At 40.2% G+C, this 21,299-nt stretch overlaps 1 protein-coding gene across 8 annotated transcripts in view; it reads left to right on the top strand.

Moving 5' to 3' along the window:
* Nucleotides 1–21,299, top strand: part of TENM1 (teneurin transmembrane protein 1) — a 517,028-nt gene that overhangs the window by 308,608 nt on the left and 187,121 nt on the right. For 7 of the 8 annotated variants that reach the window (XM_045030001.1, XM_045030000.1, XM_045029999.1 and 4 more), the window contains 2 exons: nt 15,273–15,425; nt 20,573–20,772. In XM_045030001.1, the coding sequence (XP_044885936.1) occupies nt 15,273–15,425; nt 20,573–20,772 (353 nt within the window). The remainder of the gene's footprint in view (nt 1–15,272; nt 15,426–20,572; nt 20,773–21,299) is intronic. The other variant, XM_045029995.1, reaches the window with a different exon arrangement.

Genomic DNA, 21,299 nt, shown 5'->3' with positions numbered 1-21,299 from the left:
CCCATATCTGGCAGATTAAATATTTAAATATGTTCAGAGTCTGCTGTTATGAGTCAGGTTCCTTAATTCTTTTCCTTTGTTAGGGATGAATAATAGCATATAAACTATTTTGAAAGTTCACTCGTTCACTAGGGTTTCATATTTGCATATCTTTTCATGCCAAGAATTTAAATGTTCATGTTTTAAATAAGAGTAGGTGAATGTATGAAAAGATTTTGTAATCATACTTTGTGAAATACTCTACAATTAAAATTCACTCAGCAAATCTTTTCCTTTCACTCACTGTGATTCACATTGGGTTGAATCCTGTAATCCTTACTCAAGGGAAGTTTTGTTAAAGTCTGGGGCACTTTTGCCTGAGTAAGAATTACATGCTTGGGTCCAAACTGTGTAGCAGTATCACTAAACTATGCAAACAGAACCTGTTCCTACTCCCAATAAAGTCAATAGCAAAACTCCCATTGACTTCAGTGTTGCAGGATCAAATTCGTACTAGATAGAGCACTGGTCTGGGACTCAGGCGACCTGGATTTTGTTTCTAGCACAGACATCCTGGGTGACCTTGAGCAAGTTACTTTATCTCCCTGCACTTCAGTTTCCCCATCTGTAAAATGGGGATAATGAGACTGACCACCTTCTTAAAGCACTTTGAGATGTCCTGATGAAAAGTGCTATATAAGCATTAGGTGGTGGTGTTATTAATGTTGTTATTACTACTATTACTATTATGAAGGATAAGGGGAAACTTGCAAATGACAAAATCAAACTGTCCTTCTATTTTAATAAAATACCTGTTGCCATGTGGGAAACTGATTTCAGACCAAATGAATGTAGATATTTTCTTAATATGTAAGCCTGCTCTTATGCATATCATTCAGCAACTTAGTGTGCTGTTGAAACTGTTTTTCCTGTTGTTAGACCTAAAAGCTATATATCACAATTTCAGATGGACCCAAAATCTAAACCCCAGATCAGAACAACCCCCATTCATAGTAGGTGTTGGAAATCCAAACCTGATTCCAGCTTCAAATTTTGCAAATGGCTTCTATATTTCTAATTAGCCAAGCCAAAAATTTGGATCCAAACACCCTGAATTGTGGTTTACTTCTCTCTAATCAAAATATGAAATATTTTCCTTGTAACTAGCTAGATCCATTTTTGTTCTTTTAGACTCTCTGTACCAATGGGAACACCATAGGGAAAGTCTGAAAGCTTTAGCTGAAAGCATCCACTCGTTCTATGTTTTTGTCTTTTGAACTACAAGTCAGTAAAGTTTTTACTACATTTTGTCTACTTTCTCATTTTTAATCTATAAACCACTGCGCATACTTTTTTGCTGTTACCACTGATATAAATGCATCTCATACAGAGATCAAGGGGAGCATTGAAGTGGTTGTTTGAAAAGCAGCACAGACTGATTTCTTGAAAATCTATAGTCACAGTGTTCAGTCTACCAAATATCCTGTTTTAGCTTTAGCAGGGTGAGCTCCTATGAATATGTGGCAAACTCGTAATAATTGTTGCAGAGAGCACAGAAAATGCTGACTGCATACATATAGCCCCATCACATGTTTTGGCAATCGATGCATTGGTGTCAATCTTTGTAATAGGGCGCTGCAGGGCCCTCTTAGCTCCTCCCCCTGCTGTGCTGACAAAGTCACTACGAGACCCTGGGATTCAGTAACCGCTGGTGCCATTTAGTTATAGGTTGTGCTCCCACTGCCTTTTTACCATACACAGCTTGAGTTCTAGTGTCTGCACCCAGGAGGGAAGAGCTATCACTCTGCTTCTACTCCCTCACTCCTCCTTTCCTCCGGCTTCCTTTTAATTGGGCAGCCAACTATCTCCCATTCCCCAGTTAGGTACAGATTTTCTCTAGCCAGCTCCAATTTACTTCCCTTAATGGGAGCTGGCATGACAGAGGGCTGAGTCAGCAGTTCTTGCCCAGCACCCTGTCACAGTCTTGAAAACAATTACTTGAATTTACTAATTAGCCATATGAAGACGTCAATAAGACATGAGTGTGTGCAACACACCAGAAGAGGGTGAGGTTAATGCATTTTATCAGTGTTTGAGAAGCGCAATACATGCAGCAGCTTCTCTCGTGATTCTTGAGAGTCTGATTGAGCTTTTGAGTAGTTAGCAGTTTACTAAATGGCCAACAGGATGAAAGACTGAATAGAGAAAACAAGTTATACATTAACCTCTGGGTCCATATGTAAGATGGCACTGTGAAATCAACCAAATCCGCCTCTTAATCCTGATACCATCTACAGCACATGTAAATAACTTGTATTTTATATGGTTGTCCATGTCTCTACATGGCTAAAATTGGTATATGTTCTTTTCCAACTTTTCTGGATTAGGCAATTTAAAAATTGAGGAAAATGAATTGCACAAACATTTCATACAGTAAATGCCACATAAGTTATGGATGCATAGCTAGAGATAATCCTTCTGAGATATACACTTCATGAATTGTTCTACAAATGGATGAATCTCAAGATGTCAGCAAAATAGCAACTCATTTGGGTCCTTGTTATGCTTTAGTTTGTTTTAAGACTTAAGAAGGATATAATCAGCATCAGTAAACACTGAGTCTGTTGCAGGGTGAATATTTGCCTAGTTTTACCTTCACTCATTAATCCTACTTCCTCCCTCCCCAACTGAAAGAATGTCTGTGATACATTATTAAAAATATTAATATCTTTCTTTCCTCTAATGTTGTTTTGTTCTTTTAGAAAGGGATGAATGTATATAAAATGTAGTACCTACTAAAAAGCCAATATAACTGATTGTGGGTGGAGAATTGGAGAGATGAAATATGACAAGATTAGTTTTTCCTGAGAAGATAGGAGGGAAGCAGTATATAGAGAAATAAAGATACAGACCCTGATGCCACTGATTTATGGGGCTAAGTGTGTGCAGGGTTTAACAGGATAACTCACAGGATCAGAAATATAGGTAGTTTTTAGATTTTTTTAAATCTCTAAACACAGTACAAAAAAAACCCAAAGCAAACACCTTGACCAAATACATCAAGACAACTTTCATAGAAGAACTTAAATCTCAACAGTGCAAAAGTGCTAACAGTCCCTTCTCAGACATTTAACAGGTCTCCAACACAGCTTCATGCATAGGTATATAGGGAATGAGAGAAAAATGATAAATAACACTGTGACAGATATGTCAATTTCCTGCAATATCCTTGAAAAACCTCATTGTTTTAAATTTTTGTGTTACTGTGGGCCGGAATTGTATGTAAACTCTTGGAGGGGCAGGGGGAGGAGATGTGACCAATGCACGAATTAGGAGTTCAAAAGATTATTTTGAAAATATGCCAGACAAGTATTGATTTATGGGACAATAAATGTTAACTGGATTTCCTGGGTATTCCCTAGGAAGAGGCTTCCGTTTGAGGAGAGATTAATAAGACTGGGACTTTTCAGCTTGGAAAAGAGACAACTAAGGGGGGGATATGATAAAGGTCTATAAAATCGTGAGTGATATAGATAAAGTAAATAAAGAAGGGTTATTTACACCTCATAATACAAGAACAATGGGCCACCAAATGAAATTAATAGGTAGCAGGTTTAAAACAAACACAAGAAAGTATTTTTTCATGCAACGCATCGTCAACCTCTGGAACTCCTTGCCAGCGAGTGTTGTGAAGGCCAGTACTATAACAGGGTTCAAAAGGGAGCTAGATAGATTCATGGAAGATAGGTCCATTAATGGCTATTAGCCAGGATGGGCAGGAATGGTGTCCCTAGTATCTGTTTGCCAGAAGCTGGGATTGGGTGATAGGGCATGGATCACTTGATGATAATTGTTTGTTCATTCCCTTTGGGGCACCTGCCATTGGCCACTGTTAGAGGACAGGATACTGGGCTTGATGGACCTTTGGTCTGACCCAGTATGGCCATTCTTATGTTCTTAAGAGGTTAATGTAAATTACCCAACTATTATCCGGTTATGCAAATACCCAGCCTTTTCAAGCTAGTCCTGAGGAGAGAGTTATCATCTGCTGATTAACTGTTAAAGCCAAGATCAAAGTCCTGAGCTGTATTTAAAAAAATAAAAAGGACTGATCTACCTAAGGCCTTGTGTACTGCCACTTTACAGCACTGTAACTTTCTCGCTCAGGGATGTGAAAAAACACACCCCTGAGCACTGCAAGTTTCAGTGCTGTAAAGTGACAGTGTAGACAGTGCACAAACACTGTGAGCCGCACTGGTACCTACTCCCCTAGTGTGCCGTGACCATACAGACAAGTTAAAGAACGTTGCTAGTGAAGACATGCCCTAACTTTCATTCTGGATCTAAGATGGTTATGAACTTGTAACCCTGGGGAAAATTCAGCTATGGGTTTTGAAGGACTAGAACCTTCCAGAGCCCTAGGATGGCATTGAGGTGACCTCTGGTAAGCTTTTTAGCATGCATGTGTGTTTTTATTTTCTATCATCTTTTCTCTGTAATGTTTTACCTTAAGAAGAAATGTGCCCTTGAAGGATGTTGGAGGGGGAATATAGGTACAGTTACCCCAAAATTATGACATATACATTTTATAAATCTCTAGAAATTATTGAAAGATCTTAACCATGTATAACAATAATAATGTGATTTTAAGGTCTTCTGTCTTGAGTTGTAATATAAAAAAGGGTGAGTCCTAGTTTTCCTTTGATGTATATGTCCTGCTTTGTACATTTGTCACTGGTCTATATGGAATAAAGCTGCACCTCTCACCAGTATAATTTGGGGTGTAGGAAAGAAACAGATCTCTTGACAGGTTTGGAGGACTTTAAATGACAAGACCATTGTTTGAAAGCATGTTTGTGACATGTTAGAAGTACTCCTGATGGACTTGGTTAGTGGGTATAATACAGATAAGGCAGATCTGTAACTAGGCATTTTAGTGCCCGGGGTGAGCAAGCATATTTGCACCCCTACTGGGTTTTTTTTTAGATAATCTGAATTAGGATATTATAGAGTAATGAGAGTGCATTTATTTTTGCATATCAGTACAGTACGTAGATTATAAGTTACTGTATGATTCTTTTAAGTGTCACATTAATTTCACACAATCCTTTAATATCCTTATAGTATCCTCCTATATAACCTTTAAACTCATTGACAGGCACTGAAAAAAACATGGACTGAAAATCATCGTACCATAAATATGGATACTGCAATGACTTAATTGCATGAAACGTATTCAGAAAGACATAAAATTGCATTTCTGTTTTTATAAAAATAAAAAAAGTGATACTGGTGGTTTTCCATCACCCCACAGTGAGACTATAGCTGGAACAAACAGCCACCTCTTTCAATGACACATCAGAGAATAAAAGGTCTCAAGAGTAAACAAAGAATGAATTTACCAGGGAGGTGCATTATCTAGCAATCGAATTACCAGCATAGCATTTGACTCTGTATAAGCAGAAGCCACCCTTTCTCTGGCCTTTATATGAGGGAGACAGCCATTTTGTGGGGGAGAGGATGTAAGATTTCTGTTTTTTACCTTTTTGCATAGTGATTTTAGTTTTCTAAGAAGAAGATTGATTATTATTTGCTTGCTGGTACAATATTATGGTTGACTTATACCTGATATTTTTTCCTGTGGAATCCTGCCAAGCATATTGTGATAATACCCCTTTAAAGGGGAAGGATTATATTAGCATGACTTGTTTGTATAAGGCCACTGTGGGAAGTATCATTCAGTGAGGGAAGCTATGCTGTGACAGCTGATAAGAGGCATGATGCATCCTGCATCTTGGAAGGGGGTTAGACTAGATGACTCTTGCAGTCCTTTCTAACTGTATGGTTCTCTGACATTTGACTTCTGGCCAGGCGAGGCCCTCACACCTAAGTGTGGAGACAGAAGAAAGTATATGGTTGTGATTGTGAAATCAGATTATGCTGTGCTTCGGTGTGAGACAAAGCCAATATCATAGATGTAGTGGCTACATGGACATATCACCAAGTTCTCGTAGAGAAGGGTGGCCTGGTTTCATAGACAAAGGTATCAGGAACAGACTGGCTAGGTCACAGCCCAGAATGCTGCGAGCACAGATCACAGTGGACATGCTTCTTTGCCAGTGTATATCTCACCAGCCGCCCCAATCCACATTTGCACCCACTGCAGATTTCTGTATTGGTTTAGTCACCTATACAGTAAATGGCCTGAATTTTTATGTGTGGGCACAACTGAAAATTGTCCCCAGTCCAAAATTAGAGGCCTTTTAAGAGAAAAGCCAAGGTATGTTCAGCATCCTGGGCCAGTTGGCCCTGACAGTATCAATTTCATGATGTGTGAGTGCACCTTGCTGGAGTTAATGGGGCATTATAACAGTGGATCAGAGGGAGGTTCCTTATTCTGTTCTCTGTAATACCGATTGAATCAGGATGGGGCAGCAACAAGTAAGGGTGGTCATAGTAACAGGAAAACACAGCTAAAGGAGGGAGCAGGGTGTGTTTTACCATTACAGAGTGGTGATTATAGAGGGATGTTTTACTTTACTTTCTTTGGTTCTTCTGTTGCTTCCCCTACTGTAAATCACAAGCAGCCCAGGACTACTACTACTACTTTTTCTTTCTTGTCTGAACACTTCCTTCTAAGCATGGAAGCCTCTCTGCCCCTCCGTGCTATTTTGTAAACAAGGCGAGTGGCTCGTCCTATCAGGGTAACTGTGCCCTCTGCCCCTCCCTGTGCTGGGACTTTGCCCTCTGCCACCATCTGGCAGTCCCTCACCCCCTTGGGCTGAACCCCGGCTCCTACCCCCCTCCCAAATTTGGTTTTTGGCCCCTCTCCTGCACCCGCCCCCAGCCAGTTTACGCCCCCTGTTCAGACCTTCCCCACCCACTCTCAATTTGCCCCTTCCCCCCCTTTAACCCTTTTAATCCCCAGCGAGAGCAGCAGCTTTAGCAGATGTTACTGAGCAATGAGCATGGTCAGTAGGAGCCAAGGTCCTAGTGCTAGGGATACTGCTCCCGGTGGGGCCATTGAGCCTGTGATTTGGGGGTGGGGGGGAGAATGCTGGGCACCTTGGGTTCTGGCCGGATGCTGCTGGGCCCAAACCTGCAGGGGAGTTGGGGCAGACACCGCTGGGCCCAATCCTGCGCACCGCCCCGTTTTTGCACCCCTGGCCGCTCTGCACCCTGGGTGGCTTCCCCGCTCAACCTGCCCTCAGTATGGCCTGGAGATAAGGAGCTAAAGGGAAATGATAAGTGCAGTTATATCAACTGGCTTTAGCACACAGAAGTCATCAGCACATAAGTATGGTTCAGTATCTTGAATGTGTTTTGCTGTCTTTATCTCTGGCTCTGTATTGATATAGATGATATTAAAATACATTACGATTCTGTAGTGTTGTCTCTAAATACTCTGGTTTTATGATGCAGCATCTGCTGCTAAGATGAGTCTTATCATAAAACTAAAAAGTCAAGCAACAATTAGCAGTTGTGGAGGAAATTCAAATCAGATGTTAAAAATAGGGTGACACAAATCTACAAAGGAATTTTTATTAGTATAAGAACATATGGTTTTATTTTCTGTAGTTTTCCACTAAATCATTGTTTTCTTAAAGTATGATACAATAGTTTATTCTTACTTGATGATTTGACTGTTTAATTAGGTGTTATTGGACTTGACCCAAGAATAACCATTGGTCCATAGCACTTTGCTTTCATAATGCCCAAGCCTTTTATCAGCATATTATCTGACCGTGCAAAGTCACTGGGCTTAGTTTTCAAAGGTGCTTAACCCGTGCAGTTCCAGTGACTTCAGCACCTCTGAAAATCGGACCCATTGTCCCAAGATATATCACTTATTTCAGACACATTTACAACTCTCCTATGAAAAAGACATTTGACATTATCCCATTATTTATTACTAGAAATAGCAGACATCAGAGATAGGTTTTGGGTCGTCACATTAATATTATAGAAAATGTTGCACAAGTTTAAACACTCTGCTATTTTCCATTGTGTCCTGTCCTTTATTTCAGTCCCTTTCCACACACTGTAAAGGGCAGTAGTGCAAGTTTGGGTGTTAGCAGGTTGTAAGGTTGGGCCAGGTTTTGAGAAACATATACCTCAATAACATGTTGATAGATAATATCAATTGTGTAGCTTTCTACGCCATTCAGAAAGCTCAGAGAATACAGTAGAACAGTGGTTCCCAAACTTGTTCTGCTGCTTGTTCAGGGAAAGGCCCTGGCGGGCCAGGCCGATTTGTTTACCTGCCACATCCGCAGGTTCGGCCGATCGCGGCTCCCAGTGGCCTTGGTTCGCTGCTCCAGGCCAATGGGAGCTGCTGGAAGTAGCGTGGGCCGAAGGATGTACTGGCCGCCACTTCCAGCAGCTCCCATTGGCCTGGAGCGGTGAACCAAGGCCCCTGGGAGCTGCAATTGGCCGAACCTGCAGATGTGGCAGGTAAACAAACTGGCCCGGCCCGCCAGGGGCTTTCCCTGCACAAGCGGCGGAAGAAGTTTGGGAACCACTGCAGTAGAATATACATTGTTAAACTCTTCAAGTTGGGCCACAGCTGTGCAACCTTAAATCACATTAGTGAATACTTCAGTGGGATTACTTGAGTCCAGAAGTGCTTATGTAGGAGAGTAAGGGTTTCACAGCTGGATGTCTTAGGTTTCTATTCTGTATGATTCTAGGTCTGACTAATAGATACTAGCAGAGGCTTGTCTTAGAAATTTTGGACATTTCCAGTATAGTTACAAATCCTTAGCTCTACTGAAAGAAAGAGTTGACAAAGGCCAAACAATCATACTTCATTGTGCTGTTTGCCAAGATTGTTTATTTGTCTGTCCCTAACTCTAACAGAGGTTTCAGTTTGAAACGTGAAACCAGGTTGGTTTGACTGAATATAAGAAATGATCCCTCTTTTTGATTGTCCTGAGGTTTTTATTCCTGAGGTATAAAAATGTATTACTTATAGAGAGGAAAATGCTTACAAGTCAAGAGGGACATAATAGCCATGTGGCACAAATCTTCATTTCAGGAAAGAGTACCAGACCAGAAACCACTATCCCTTTCTTCATCTTGATAAATCATATCCAAATGAAGAATGTAACAGTTGTAAGGCACAGAATCTCAAAACTTGATCATAGCATAATGCTACTACCATATTACTTAGAAGATTTAATGAAGGATAAGCTGTCCTCCTCCAAATAGGTTTCAGAGTAGCAGCCGTGTTAGTCTGTATCCGCAAAAAGAACAGGAGTACTTATGGCACCTTAGAGACTAACAAATTTATTTGAGCATAAGCTTTCGTGGGCTACAGTCCACTTCTTCGGATGCATGGGATGGAACATATATGGAGGAGATATATATACACATACAGAGAGCATGAAAAGGTGGGAGTTGTCTTACCAACTCTGAGAGGCCAATTAAATAAGAGAAAAAAACTTTTGAAGTGATAATCAAGATAGCCCAGTACAGATAGTTTGATAAGAAGTGTGAGAATACTTACAAGGGGAGATAGATTCAGTGTTTGTAATGGCTCAGCCATTCCCAGTCCCTATTCAAGCCTAAGTTGATTTGTATCTACTTTGCATATCAATTCCAGCTCAGCAGTTTCTCCTTGGAGTCTGTTTTTGAAGCTTTTCTGTTGCAAAATTGCCACCCGCAGGTCTGTCATTGAATGACCAGACAGGTTAAAGTGTTCTCCTACTGGTTTTTGAGTGTTATGATTCCTGATGTCAGATTTGTGTCCATTAATTCTTTTGCATAGAGACTGTCCAGTTTGGCCAATGTACATACTCCTCCAAATAGTGCAGCTTTGGGCCTGATTCTCATTTACACTGAAGCCACTTTACATCACTGGCAGTGTATGAATTACATTTATATTCACTTTGTCTCCTTTATACTGACAAAGTAGTGTAAAGAGCCTTAGGACAACTGAAAATCAGGCTTGTAATTTTAACTTTCATCTGAAAGCTGTCACGGATCCCCAGGATCTGTGCTACACTCCAGTTTTTGAACAGTCTCTTGGAGGAACCCATTTAGTGTGCCAGATTTCCCAAGTGTCTCATTTCTCCTTCTGTAGACTCCGCAGCCTACTGGGCTCCAGCACACCTGCTTCACACCGTGAGCTCTGCTCAGTGAGTCCAATTTAAATAGACTGCTGGTAGAGAATAGACTGGTACACTCTTCAGGGACTAATCACGCCAGCTAGTATTTGCAGCAAAACCTCACACAGAGTTTTTCAAAACAAAGTAGAATGTATTATTTAAGTGGTACACAGCACTGGAAGTCCTTAGGTTAGCACAGAGAAATAATGGTCAAGCCACAGTTTACCAGCCAAGCTGTGGTGAACTCCATTTTTGGGCTCTGTCTCTCCCTGACTTCCTTCCTTAGTCAGTTCCCAGGTAAAAGAGCTCAGCTTCTTCGAGAGCCCACACTTTGGGCTGATTTCCACCACGGGGAGATCGAAGCTGGTGCAATCGATGAAGCAGGGATCGATTTAGCGGGTCTAATGAAGACCCGCTAAATCAATGGCAGAGCGTTCTCCCATTGTCCCCGGTATTCCAGCTCTCCGAGAGAAAGGTAAGTCGACCGGAGGGCGTCTCCCATTGACTCAGTGCAGTGAAGACACGGGGTAAATCGACCTAAGCTACGTCAACTTCCACTACATTATTCACATAGTTGGAGTAGCGTAACTTAAGTCGACTTACCCCAGTAGTGAAGACAAGCCCTTTATTCCCTGCTGGACACTCTGTCCTTTTTTTCCAGGCAGGACCATGCTGAGTTCACAACTCCCCTGGCCAGAGCTTCCCACTGTTGAGTGTCAATAACATGAATCATTGGAGCATGCATTGTCTCCCTGGACCTTTTGTTGACCTGGGTCAGTTTCAGCCAGTCCCTTAATAATGCTACTCATTCCACCCAAACAGGGAGGTGACACATGCACTTACATCTTTTAGCATAGCCTGAGAGCAAAATTAATCTTCTTCCCCACACTGTGTAGCAATGCAAAGCATAAGAGGAAACTGAGGATTCATAAAAATATTGCAGAAAATTCCCACATCATCACAAACACCAATGCACATCATGACTTTATATCATGGGTGTAATCCAACATTGTAAACAGGCCCAGTGTGCAATTGCACAAAATAAATACTTTTCAAGTAGCTGGAGATTGTCTGGTGAGGGGCAGAAACAATGGTCAGCTGATGAAGTCCATTCTGTCAAAACTACTGTAATTCTTAGATCTGATAGAGGAAGCTCTAATAAGATTTTCTAAAATAAATGAAAATAGCAAAACAAAAGGCATTTTGTGCAGGTCGTGATTTGGAGAGACTACACATTTGTGGGATTTTGTCCCCTAAAATTCGTCATGTGGGTTAGATAAGTGCTTATTGCAAAGGGCACTTTTTTTTTGTCATCTCTTCACTGTTGAGAGTCTATTTTGCTTTTGAGCCAAACCACACATTTCATATACTGCCAGACTTGCAGCACATAAGTTGACAAGCTGTGCTTACACAGAAGGTAGATACAAATAAATTAAGTTAGCTTATTGGCTTTATAAGCAGAAAGTATGGAATAATCTGGTTTACAAAATGAAACCTGAAAATCCCACTTTCGTATATTTCTGAGTCTTTGCCTGAGTATGCTGCAAACTTACAAGACATGAGTTACTTATATAGAAATGTCAATTTCCTTTTGATTAGAAGTTGAGCAAAATAGGTCATTCTAATTATTTGCATTGTAGATGAAGGGCCAGAGCCTTGGCCCTGGCAGTTTTGAGTTACCTCATTGGTGCAAAACAGCCAGAAAGTTACCCTAAAGGGGCAACCAAGGATGCCAGAGAGCCAGCATTGCCACTGCTCCCTGGCTTCATTTAGGTGGTATGTTGAGGACAAGGCAGAGTGTACAGTGCTCCACTGTATCCTCAGCCAGCACAGCAGTCCTATGGGACCAAATGTAGCTGACAAAATTTAGAGCAGCCATAATAGGCCCAGGATTGAGGGAGTGGAAACCAAGCTTAGATCCACCTTTGCCACACAGCATCCTATACTCTCGTCAGCTCTGTCGACTGTAAACTCTGTCAAACTTAGTAGCTGGACCAAAGTCTTTAATTTAACCATATATTGTATTATTGTAAAAAATATATATATTTACATTTATCTTTTGCAAGGAGGATCTCAAATTTTAGAATGACTTAAACATGTTATATAAATACAATATAATTGCAATTTTTATGTTAGCATCTGGCATCTGCAGTGTACCCCAAAACACTATATAAAGAGAGGATCACATTTGTACCTCAAATGTGTTTCCTGCCTCTTAATCACCTCTATAGGAGCTATGTATAAGTCTGTGGGGGAAGAATGTAGTCAAATAGTGGCAAAGCTAAATAATAGTGGAGGGCTGGATAAATTGGGGTTTGGCACATCAGGAAAAGATATGTTTTCAGATTAGATCTCTAATAAGGTAAAAAGTCAAGGAGACAGAGTAATCAGGCTGGTTGTTCCGGAGAGCAAGAGAGAAACACAAGAAGGTGCTTGTATTAACAGCAGTAAGAATGTGCAGAGAGGAAGCTAGTATTGTGCTGGCAAATGAGAAAGGAGAGTGCTTCAGATGGTAACATCCTTTGCGGTGTTTTAATAAAATCAAGTAAATATTTTCTGCATGGAGCTTCATGGTCTTCCAGAGATGTTTGAAAGAGATTTAAAAGCAAACTTTCTTGAATCCTAGTTGGTAAAATTTATGTATATTTAAAATAAAATGTAGTTTTTATCATGCATACTGCACCTCTATTATAGGGCAAACAGAAAGGCATTTTTGTAGAAATTATATTTAACTGAGAGAAAAGAAAAATATTAATGAAAATGTGGTGAAAAATATTAATGAAAATGATAAATAAATATGTGCTACTTCCTTTAGTGAGCTCCGGAAATAGTCTTCTCCAAGATTTAATGGCTTCCAGTGTTGTGTGTAAACTGGTTATTACCAGAGTAATACCTAGATTTGAAGGTAATTTGTCAAAGAGCTATAGTTCACACACACAAACTTGATGGTTAATATAATGAAAATTGGATTTATTTTAAGATAGCCAGATAACCAGTTTCTGTAATGATAGAAGCCATTTAATTTAATCCAAGTAGAACTTATTTTCTGTTCAAACATCCAGCCTTATACATTGTTCAATGTGAGACCTACCTAGTGGTATCACATGGAATCTCCCATAGGCTACAAGTCAGGAGTCCAAGGCTGGCAAAGGCCATCATCTCTATAATGCAGCTGGTATTTTTCAGGAAGGAAACAGACTGTCAAACATACAAACAGTTCAGCTAGCTTGCCAAGCTTTGGCATGTACTACAGAAACTACAGCACTTCCCTAGCCAGAAGGGAAGACAAAGCAAACTAGGTTAATTGGTGAGAATGGCTGACAAAATGCATAATGTAGCCAAGCTAAAAAAAGAAGTGGACCAAGGAAAAACATACATTGCACAATCAGCCCCCTGCCACGTGACATACATCATATTGTAGCGTATAACATGGAAATGCAATTCATGAATATAAACCTGCTACAGGACCTCACTTTATATTTATTTGTATATATTATTATAATTAATTGCCAACTCTTTGTTAATATATAATAGAACCCACAACCCTTGCTAGGATCAGGGCCTCATTATGCTGCATGCTACAAAAACACAGAGGTACAGCAAACATGGTGATCCCCGCTGATTCCATTGTATGTACTAGAGATCTATGTTGGGTTAATAAATTCCAAGGCCAGAACACAGGGTATGGTTACAGAGTAGCAGCCATGTTAGTCTGTATCAGCAAAAAGAACAGGAGTACTTGTGGCTTTGTATGGTTAGTATCAATGAGGTCTTCTAGACCATAAGACTCAAATTATTATTATTCCATAGGTATGTATACTGATTACATACTTTTGAGATGCTGATCTCTGTTACACCAGGATAAATCCAGAGTAAGTCCATTAAGGCCAATTAACTTACTCTGAATTTACATTAATGTAAATGAGAAGTGAATAATTTTTGTAATTACACACTGAAATCAGAATCTAGCTATAAATCAGGTAAGTTTTCTTGCCCTGTCAGGTAAATGAAATGAGAATTTGGGGCATCATGTTTGCTGTGGATATATGGATGGTGAGTCTTAAAAACATGGTGTAGAGATTTACAATACTTGTGCATCTAGTGTAAACTACTGTACCTTGCATTTTATTAGCTGTGCAGTATTCCTGTGGCCTTGCTGTCTGAGGCCATTGTATGTCCACATTATTATTGTTAAACTTGCCTTTCAACAAAGTGTGCAGACCTTTCCCACATTTCATCTTCTTGATGAGTCGTAGAGCACTGTGTTTGCGTAAGAGACCTTGTCTCTTTTGCATTAGCTGCAGTTATGTCAAGGTGAAATATAATTTGTGTAGCTTCCTAATAGATACAGAAGAATATTAAGTACATTTCCTTTATCACTTGTTACATCCATCGCATCAGAGACATCGACAATGTCATTTATACACAGCCCAGGGGTGCACCATCCCACGGGGAGCACTGGAAGCGACTGTGACACCGAGGGAGCTTGCCTGCTAATTACCCTTTTGTGGGGTACAGCTTGTTTCCCCCGTCAGTCAGTCCCATTCTACCATGGCTGTGCTCCTCCACCTTTTCACACTCACTTTGGCGTGCGCCTCCTGGGAATTAGGAAGGGAGAAGTCCCTGCTCTCCCTTGGCTCCAGGGCTAATTGTGCCTGGCCTTTTTGTAGGACGCGTGGGAATGGGGGAGGTGCGCATGCACACACTCATGTTCATGTTTAATGATTAGGCAGACACTGGCTGAAAATGATTTGGGAACATCCTAGGAAGAATATCACTCAGAACTAGGCAGCAAAAGGTGAACGGTTTTTCTTTGTGGCTGTATATTAATGCAGCAAAGGAGAGAGCTCTTGGTCAGTTGAAACAGATAACACCTGCTAATGCATGAGAATCTATCATAGAGTAGCACATTCACACAATCATTATCCTTTTTATTGCAAGCATTTCCATTAATTGCTGAAGAAATTCATCACCGAGCTCATTGGCCTGTGTCCAAAAGAAAATGTGGAAATTAAGAAGACATTTAGTTTTAGAGTAAAGTTAGAAACTTGGAATTCTGATTTATTCCACACAGAGACAAATACTACCTGACGTTTGCAGAAACAGGTTTGCTGCATTCTTTCTTGGTCTAATCAAAGGTGCTATGATTTAGGAATAAATTAATTGGTCTTCATTTTTTTACAGCAGTACATTTATTTGGCTTAACATGGCAACTGCAGCCTGTAGAAGGGCAGCTCTATGAAAACGGAGTCAGCAAAGGAAGCAGGGCCACAGAGTCCATGGATACCACTTACTCGCCAATTGGAGGGAAAGTGTCTGATAAATCAGAGAAGAAAGGTAGGTGTGAGTATAGGGCAGGGAGGGAGGATGGGAGTATTTACTCTTTAATGCAATTCAGATTACATATTTGTCGCAGTTTGGCTATTTTTAATTAAGGTTCAATCTCCTCTGTTATAATTTTAAACCAATCAATGGGTCATATTTTTTTTTCAAGCAGCCTCCCACCCCCACTAAAATCAATGGATGGCTCAAGGTTGTTCGGAAAGTGATGCTCATGGAACAAAATGTGGGCTTTCATTTTGCAAAACCAGTGATCTGATGAAAGCCAGCTTTGGGATCTTCAATGCCCATAGCTGAGCAGGTCCCCTGTTGGTAACAATCCCCAGTGTGTGGGGTTGAGAGATATGCTGCTATGCAAATGTCTTGATCATCAAAACCAATCTTAGGCAGAATGAAAAAATTCAAGCTGTCCACTGAGAAAAAGACCCAGCTTCCAGATCTTTCTCTTCTCCAAAATACTGTGTGAGTAGTGAAAAGGAAAGGAAAACATGACGATTCCACTCTCGCTTGCCCACCTTCCCGTCTCCCTTCATGTGGAAGGATAGAATTCCTATGCTTGTCTGACCATGGGTGGTAGATAAAATCTCCTTCTCATGATACTGGCACAGCAAGCGAATGAAGTAGAGAGAGCAAGGGGAAGGAGGAGAAATTGAGGATACTGGGAGAAAAGAAATCGAGATGAAGACAAAGACCAGACTTTAGGGGTGGTGAAGGGCAGAATCAAACTGAAGTCTTGTCTACACTGCCCTACAGTTTAGTCTATGGGGATGTGAATAGCAGTGTGCACCAAAGTGCGGCGCTGAATTTCTCCCATGTGACTGCTGCGGGTGTGAACTAAAAGGTTCCTAGTTTGCATTAATGTAGTCCTGTTTGAAGAGAGCTACATTAAGGTGAACAAGGAACCTTTTAGTTCACACCTACATTGTCCATGCAGCAGAGTTACGTTGCTGCACTCTGATGCATGCTGCTATTCACCCCCCTGTAATCCGAACTGTAGGGCAGTGTAGACATGCCCTGAGGGCTCTGGCAATTATAGGGAATTCTCTGCCTTTTGTACAAGTAGAATAAGTGCCACGGTCTCCTAAATATGAAACATGATGGGCCACTGTTGTAGCAATCCTTACGAAAGGCTATTACATCCCAGGACAATAGGCTTACAAATCAATGTGGCACAAGTAGAAAGAGACCATAGAAGAAAAACAAGCAAGTGCAGTAATGCACAAGGAGGTGACAATATTGTCATTTCCATTTTTTCTTCAGAATGGATTGATGGTGAATTGCAGTACTGTATTTGTGCCCTGATTCCACGTGGGAAAGGGCCAAGTTATGTCATATACCTTGTACTTGACTTTATTAAATCACTTTATCAATATACGTCAGATTTAACAAAAGCTTTTCTGAAGCATTTGGCTTCTCAAGGAGGATTTATAGAAAGGGTTCCCTGTGCAAACAAGTAAAATTACAGCATTACCAATCAGTTAGATGTGGGAGATTATTTATGTCTGTGTGGGGCCGCTCTGTGGTAGGACATAACTGTTCTGAGTATCGTGGAACCACACTATTCCACAGAAGTGGCAAAGCTTAGACGTGTGCAGCATCTGCACTGCTTCACAGGAGTGTGCATCAACTAGCTCCACAGCAGTGCTGAGGGGATTTAAACGGTTCTGCCACCTCTTCCCCCTACTTCTTGTTGGGATGGGGCACTGACAGGGAGTATTCCCTATACACATGGAGACACATGGAAAAAGGCTCCTTGAGCCCGGCCCTACAACTTTTGTGAACTCGTGGGTGTACGTTCCGGTCTGAATATTTTCCACTTCGAACCTTCATTTCCCTCTTTTATTTAAATAGCCATCAGACACCTTATTCACAATGTAGGGCCAAATCCTGCTTGTGCTTGTGCTAAGGAGAGGCAGGGGACGTTGGCAGCCCCTTACACTTCAGCAGCATAACAGCTTCTCTACTTAGTGCCCATGAGTTTGCTAGAATGAGGACCTCCCTTTCAGGCTGTTCGGCTCACCAAAGTCCTAAATTAAAAGCCATAGCCAGGCCCTCAGCCAGCAAGCAGGTATACTGGGCGTGGCAGCATGCACTAACAAGAGACAGACAACCTTCTTTATAAGAGAGTGGTGAAGTATCCCAGGCCGCCATCCCTCCCTCCCGTTGTTTGGATGTACGAGCAGCACAGCTTGTCCTCCTTAATCTTACACACCTCCAGCAGAAAAGGATAGTATTTTGTCTGTCAACTTCAATCCTATAGAGATTTCATAGGAATAGATAAAACTGCCAGATATGTACAATCTCACAATTTCCCATCCCTGAGTGACATTGTGAGATGGTTTGTCAGCCTTTGAGAATGTATATGTTAATTAATCTTGTAATGAAAATCAAATTTGCAAACTGGCAAAGCAGGTTTCTTTAAGGAGGCATTTTGTAACACACTGACCTGTGGCTGGGAGTTAATGTTTTCCAATGGAGCAATGTGATTAAAAACCCAGGCATTCGATTGATGCTGGTACTTGGAGATTGTATGTCTCAGGAATCCATTATAATCAGCATACTGGTACTTTCGTGTGATAATTGGCATCTTGCTGTTCAGATTTTTACTTTCTTGAAGACAGAAGAGACTTGCAATTTAAGAATCTATCTTTTGCATTTATTGTTATGGAACAGTGAAGGATTAAATCCAATCAGTGAAATTTGGCAGCTATTATGAAAACTCTAAAATATTTAAAATAATGTAATAATATATATTTTGTCTATGAAAAAAATGTTAAGGTGAAAAATGTCACTCAGGACAACTTTAGCAACTAGCATTGACATTTGGAAAGTTTATTTCACTGCATACTTCTAGAAGAAGCAAGAAAATTAAGACAGCAATAGTTTGTGCATACTTTACATTCAGATACTTCCTTATGTGTACAATTGAATGCCTGCTTCGTTCAAAAGAGCTTAGAAAACAATGCTGAGAGATCAGCGGTTATGTGTCTTCCTGTGAAGTAGTAATGATGGTTCAATAAGTAAGAAAACATGGACTTTCTTCAGGCATGTTTAATCTAAACTAAGACCTCTTCTGCTGAAAGACAATGAGATCTTTTAAGATGTATTGTTTCAAGACTGTCAGCACTGACACACAATTCAACCAAATCTAGTTACATCAAAAATTTTCTGTGCCTAAGTCATAACATTTAGACATATTTAAAACCGTGGTATTATACACCTCCAACAAAGAAGCATGTTTGCTTTGGAGAGAGGTAAGGCAGTTACAATATTTTTAAAGACCATCAACTCTGACCAACAATCCCATTAACTTAAAAAACAGTATTGTGTCCTTGACTTTATAGTTATTGCTCTAAAGCCTTGTAATTGGATATTTTTAATTATCACGTCAATATCACCAAAACGTACCTTAGTGCTTTACTTAGCCTAAGGTAACTGCTTGCAAAGAGACATTAAGATCTGATATCTCTCAAGTCCTTGAAATGGGTGAGAGGTTTTCTTTTATTATACATTAGCCAAAGAGAAACATTTTCTTTTACTATACAGTAGCCAAAGAGAGACTTATGTATGTTTTTCTCCTCATTTGATTCCTGATCACACTAGAAAGCTTGAGTTCATTTTCAAAACTCAAAATTCAAGAATTTGTTTGCTAGAGGAAACTGAAAAAAAAAATAGGCTGAACTCCTCCCCCCAAAAAACTGTTAAAGAACCAGTTTGAAATTATTATAATTTAAAGTAACATATTTACTTGTGAATTCTTAGAGAACTCATTCTGTACCCTACGAATAGGTGCTCTACGTTTGGGGAGGATACATGTGTTATTCATTCCTTACACAAATAGGTCCTACTTCCCATTCTGGTGACTCAAAGCAGCCATAAAGCCGGTAGATCCAGCACTCTGAGAAATTCCCCTGCCTAGCAAATTATGTGTCTCCTCATTCAGAATGTTGTGTACTGCCTACACTTGTCAAAGTCCATGTAGGATCTCATCAAGGATCCTTATACTATTAATGTATTCTGGAAATAGCTGGCCGCAGTTTTACTAGTCCCGTTTTCTTTTTTTAGGAAGCCATTTACAGTATTCCATATGCATTATAAAGGGTGAGATTCCTATTTCATTCTAGTTGTTCATCCTTTTCCCTCATGTCGATGCTTTATTGGGTGAGGTGATAGAGAAAAGGAATGGGCTACTGAGTTCAGTCTCATGCTGTTAAATCATCCTAATAACATAGGACCCTCTCCTGCTTCTGCTGAGGTATGTGAGAGTTTTGCAATTTTTGCAATTCACTTTGATGGTTTCAGGATTGGGTCCATGGTTTGCAACCTGTCAGGATGCTAACTGTTGGCAAGCTAAAAAGAACGTAAAGGAGTGATACAAGCCAACAAAGCATGCCAATTCATACTCGGTTTGAAATTGCCTCTTTTGTTCCTCCCCTAATATTTCAGCTCACCAATTCAAGAGTTCATGTACTATGATGTCTGAAAATGTACTGCCTGCATAATGACAAGATGCCAAATATCGCGTTAGATATAATGCCTGTCTCTGTCCTCATGCCCTCCTGTGTTGTATACATCAACTACAAACCATTACCTTTAGCAACAATGTTCTTCTTTATTTTTCAGACTGGATTAGCAATATTATAGTAAATTTGTTAGGAATAGTGATTAGGAGAAATCCTGATTTATACTTCAGCTTTCACTGACCAGTCCTGATAGTCTATTCACTGTTTTCAATACTGTCCATTTGTATACCTTATATTGTACCTACCAGGCTGTGGTCTGGAATAATTGACAGAAGGAGATACCCCAAGTGTATTCTATCAGTGCGTACTCAGTTGAAAGGCATACTCAGTTTTTGTGTGGCCTAATTTCTGTATGCAAAGACTTTCATTTTTCCCAGTTACATAGAGTCTCCTCTGCAATCATTAAAATCTACTGAAGTTTCCAGGAGAAAAGTGCTCTACAGTGCGTAGCTGTAAATCTTGCTTGCAAATTAATTCATTGGTGGATTAACTGAATAATAATTAGCTAATTTCCAACATATTAATACTACTTAATAATTACCTATTATTACCTACCTAGTTATTATTTTCACACTTTGTGAATATGACAAGTGATTGTTTTCTTTGTTTCTGGAAAATCAGTGTTTCAGAAAGGACGGGCCATAGACACAGGAGAAGTTGACATTGGAGCACAAGTTATGCAGACCATCCCACCAGGTTTATTCTGGCGTTTTCAGATTACTATCCATCACCCGGTGTACCTGAAGTTTAACATTTCACTTGCAAAGGATTCTCTTCTGGGAATTTATGGTAGAAGAAACATTCCTCCCACTCATACTCAGGTAATTAATAATAATACCAGCAAGTCTATTGTGCTTTACACTTTCAGAGAGCTGTATCGGCATTAATATTCACAATGCTTTTATAAAGGAGGGAGAGAGAGATGTAAATATTAACCTTTCCATCCTTCCCCTCTTCAGCCATATTTACAGATTCTGGGCTCTTCTAAGCAAAAGGACAATGTAGGGGTGTTAGCAGTGCTTATCACCCTAAAGTGAGTGGGGAGGGGACAAGGCATAATCCTGTTCCCCCTCTGCACCAACCAGCAGAGGGAAGGACATACTGTAAAACACCTCCTTGATCCACCACTGGAGCAGTATGATGCTGTGCCTACGTGTTAAATAAAATCTATATAGCTTTAATCTTGTTCAGAGTTGAGTTCCTAGTATTTAGTTAACTTCCTCATGCACATCCAACAATGCAAACTGCTCATTTGGTTAGCGTAAAAGAGAGAAGCCAAAAAGGTATTCTAACTTCTAATAATAATGTTACTTCTAAATGTTTACTGTTAGCTAGGATTTTGCAAGAG

This window comes from Mauremys mutica, chromosome 9 (genome assembly GCF_020497125.1).
Source record: "Mauremys mutica isolate MM-2020 ecotype Southern chromosome 9, ASM2049712v1, whole genome shotgun sequence".
Classification (NCBI taxonomy): Eukaryota; Metazoa; Chordata; order Testudines; family Geoemydidae; genus Mauremys; species Mauremys mutica.
Note: the sequence above shows the minus strand (reverse complement) of the source record. Positions and strands in the feature narration are given on the sequence as shown.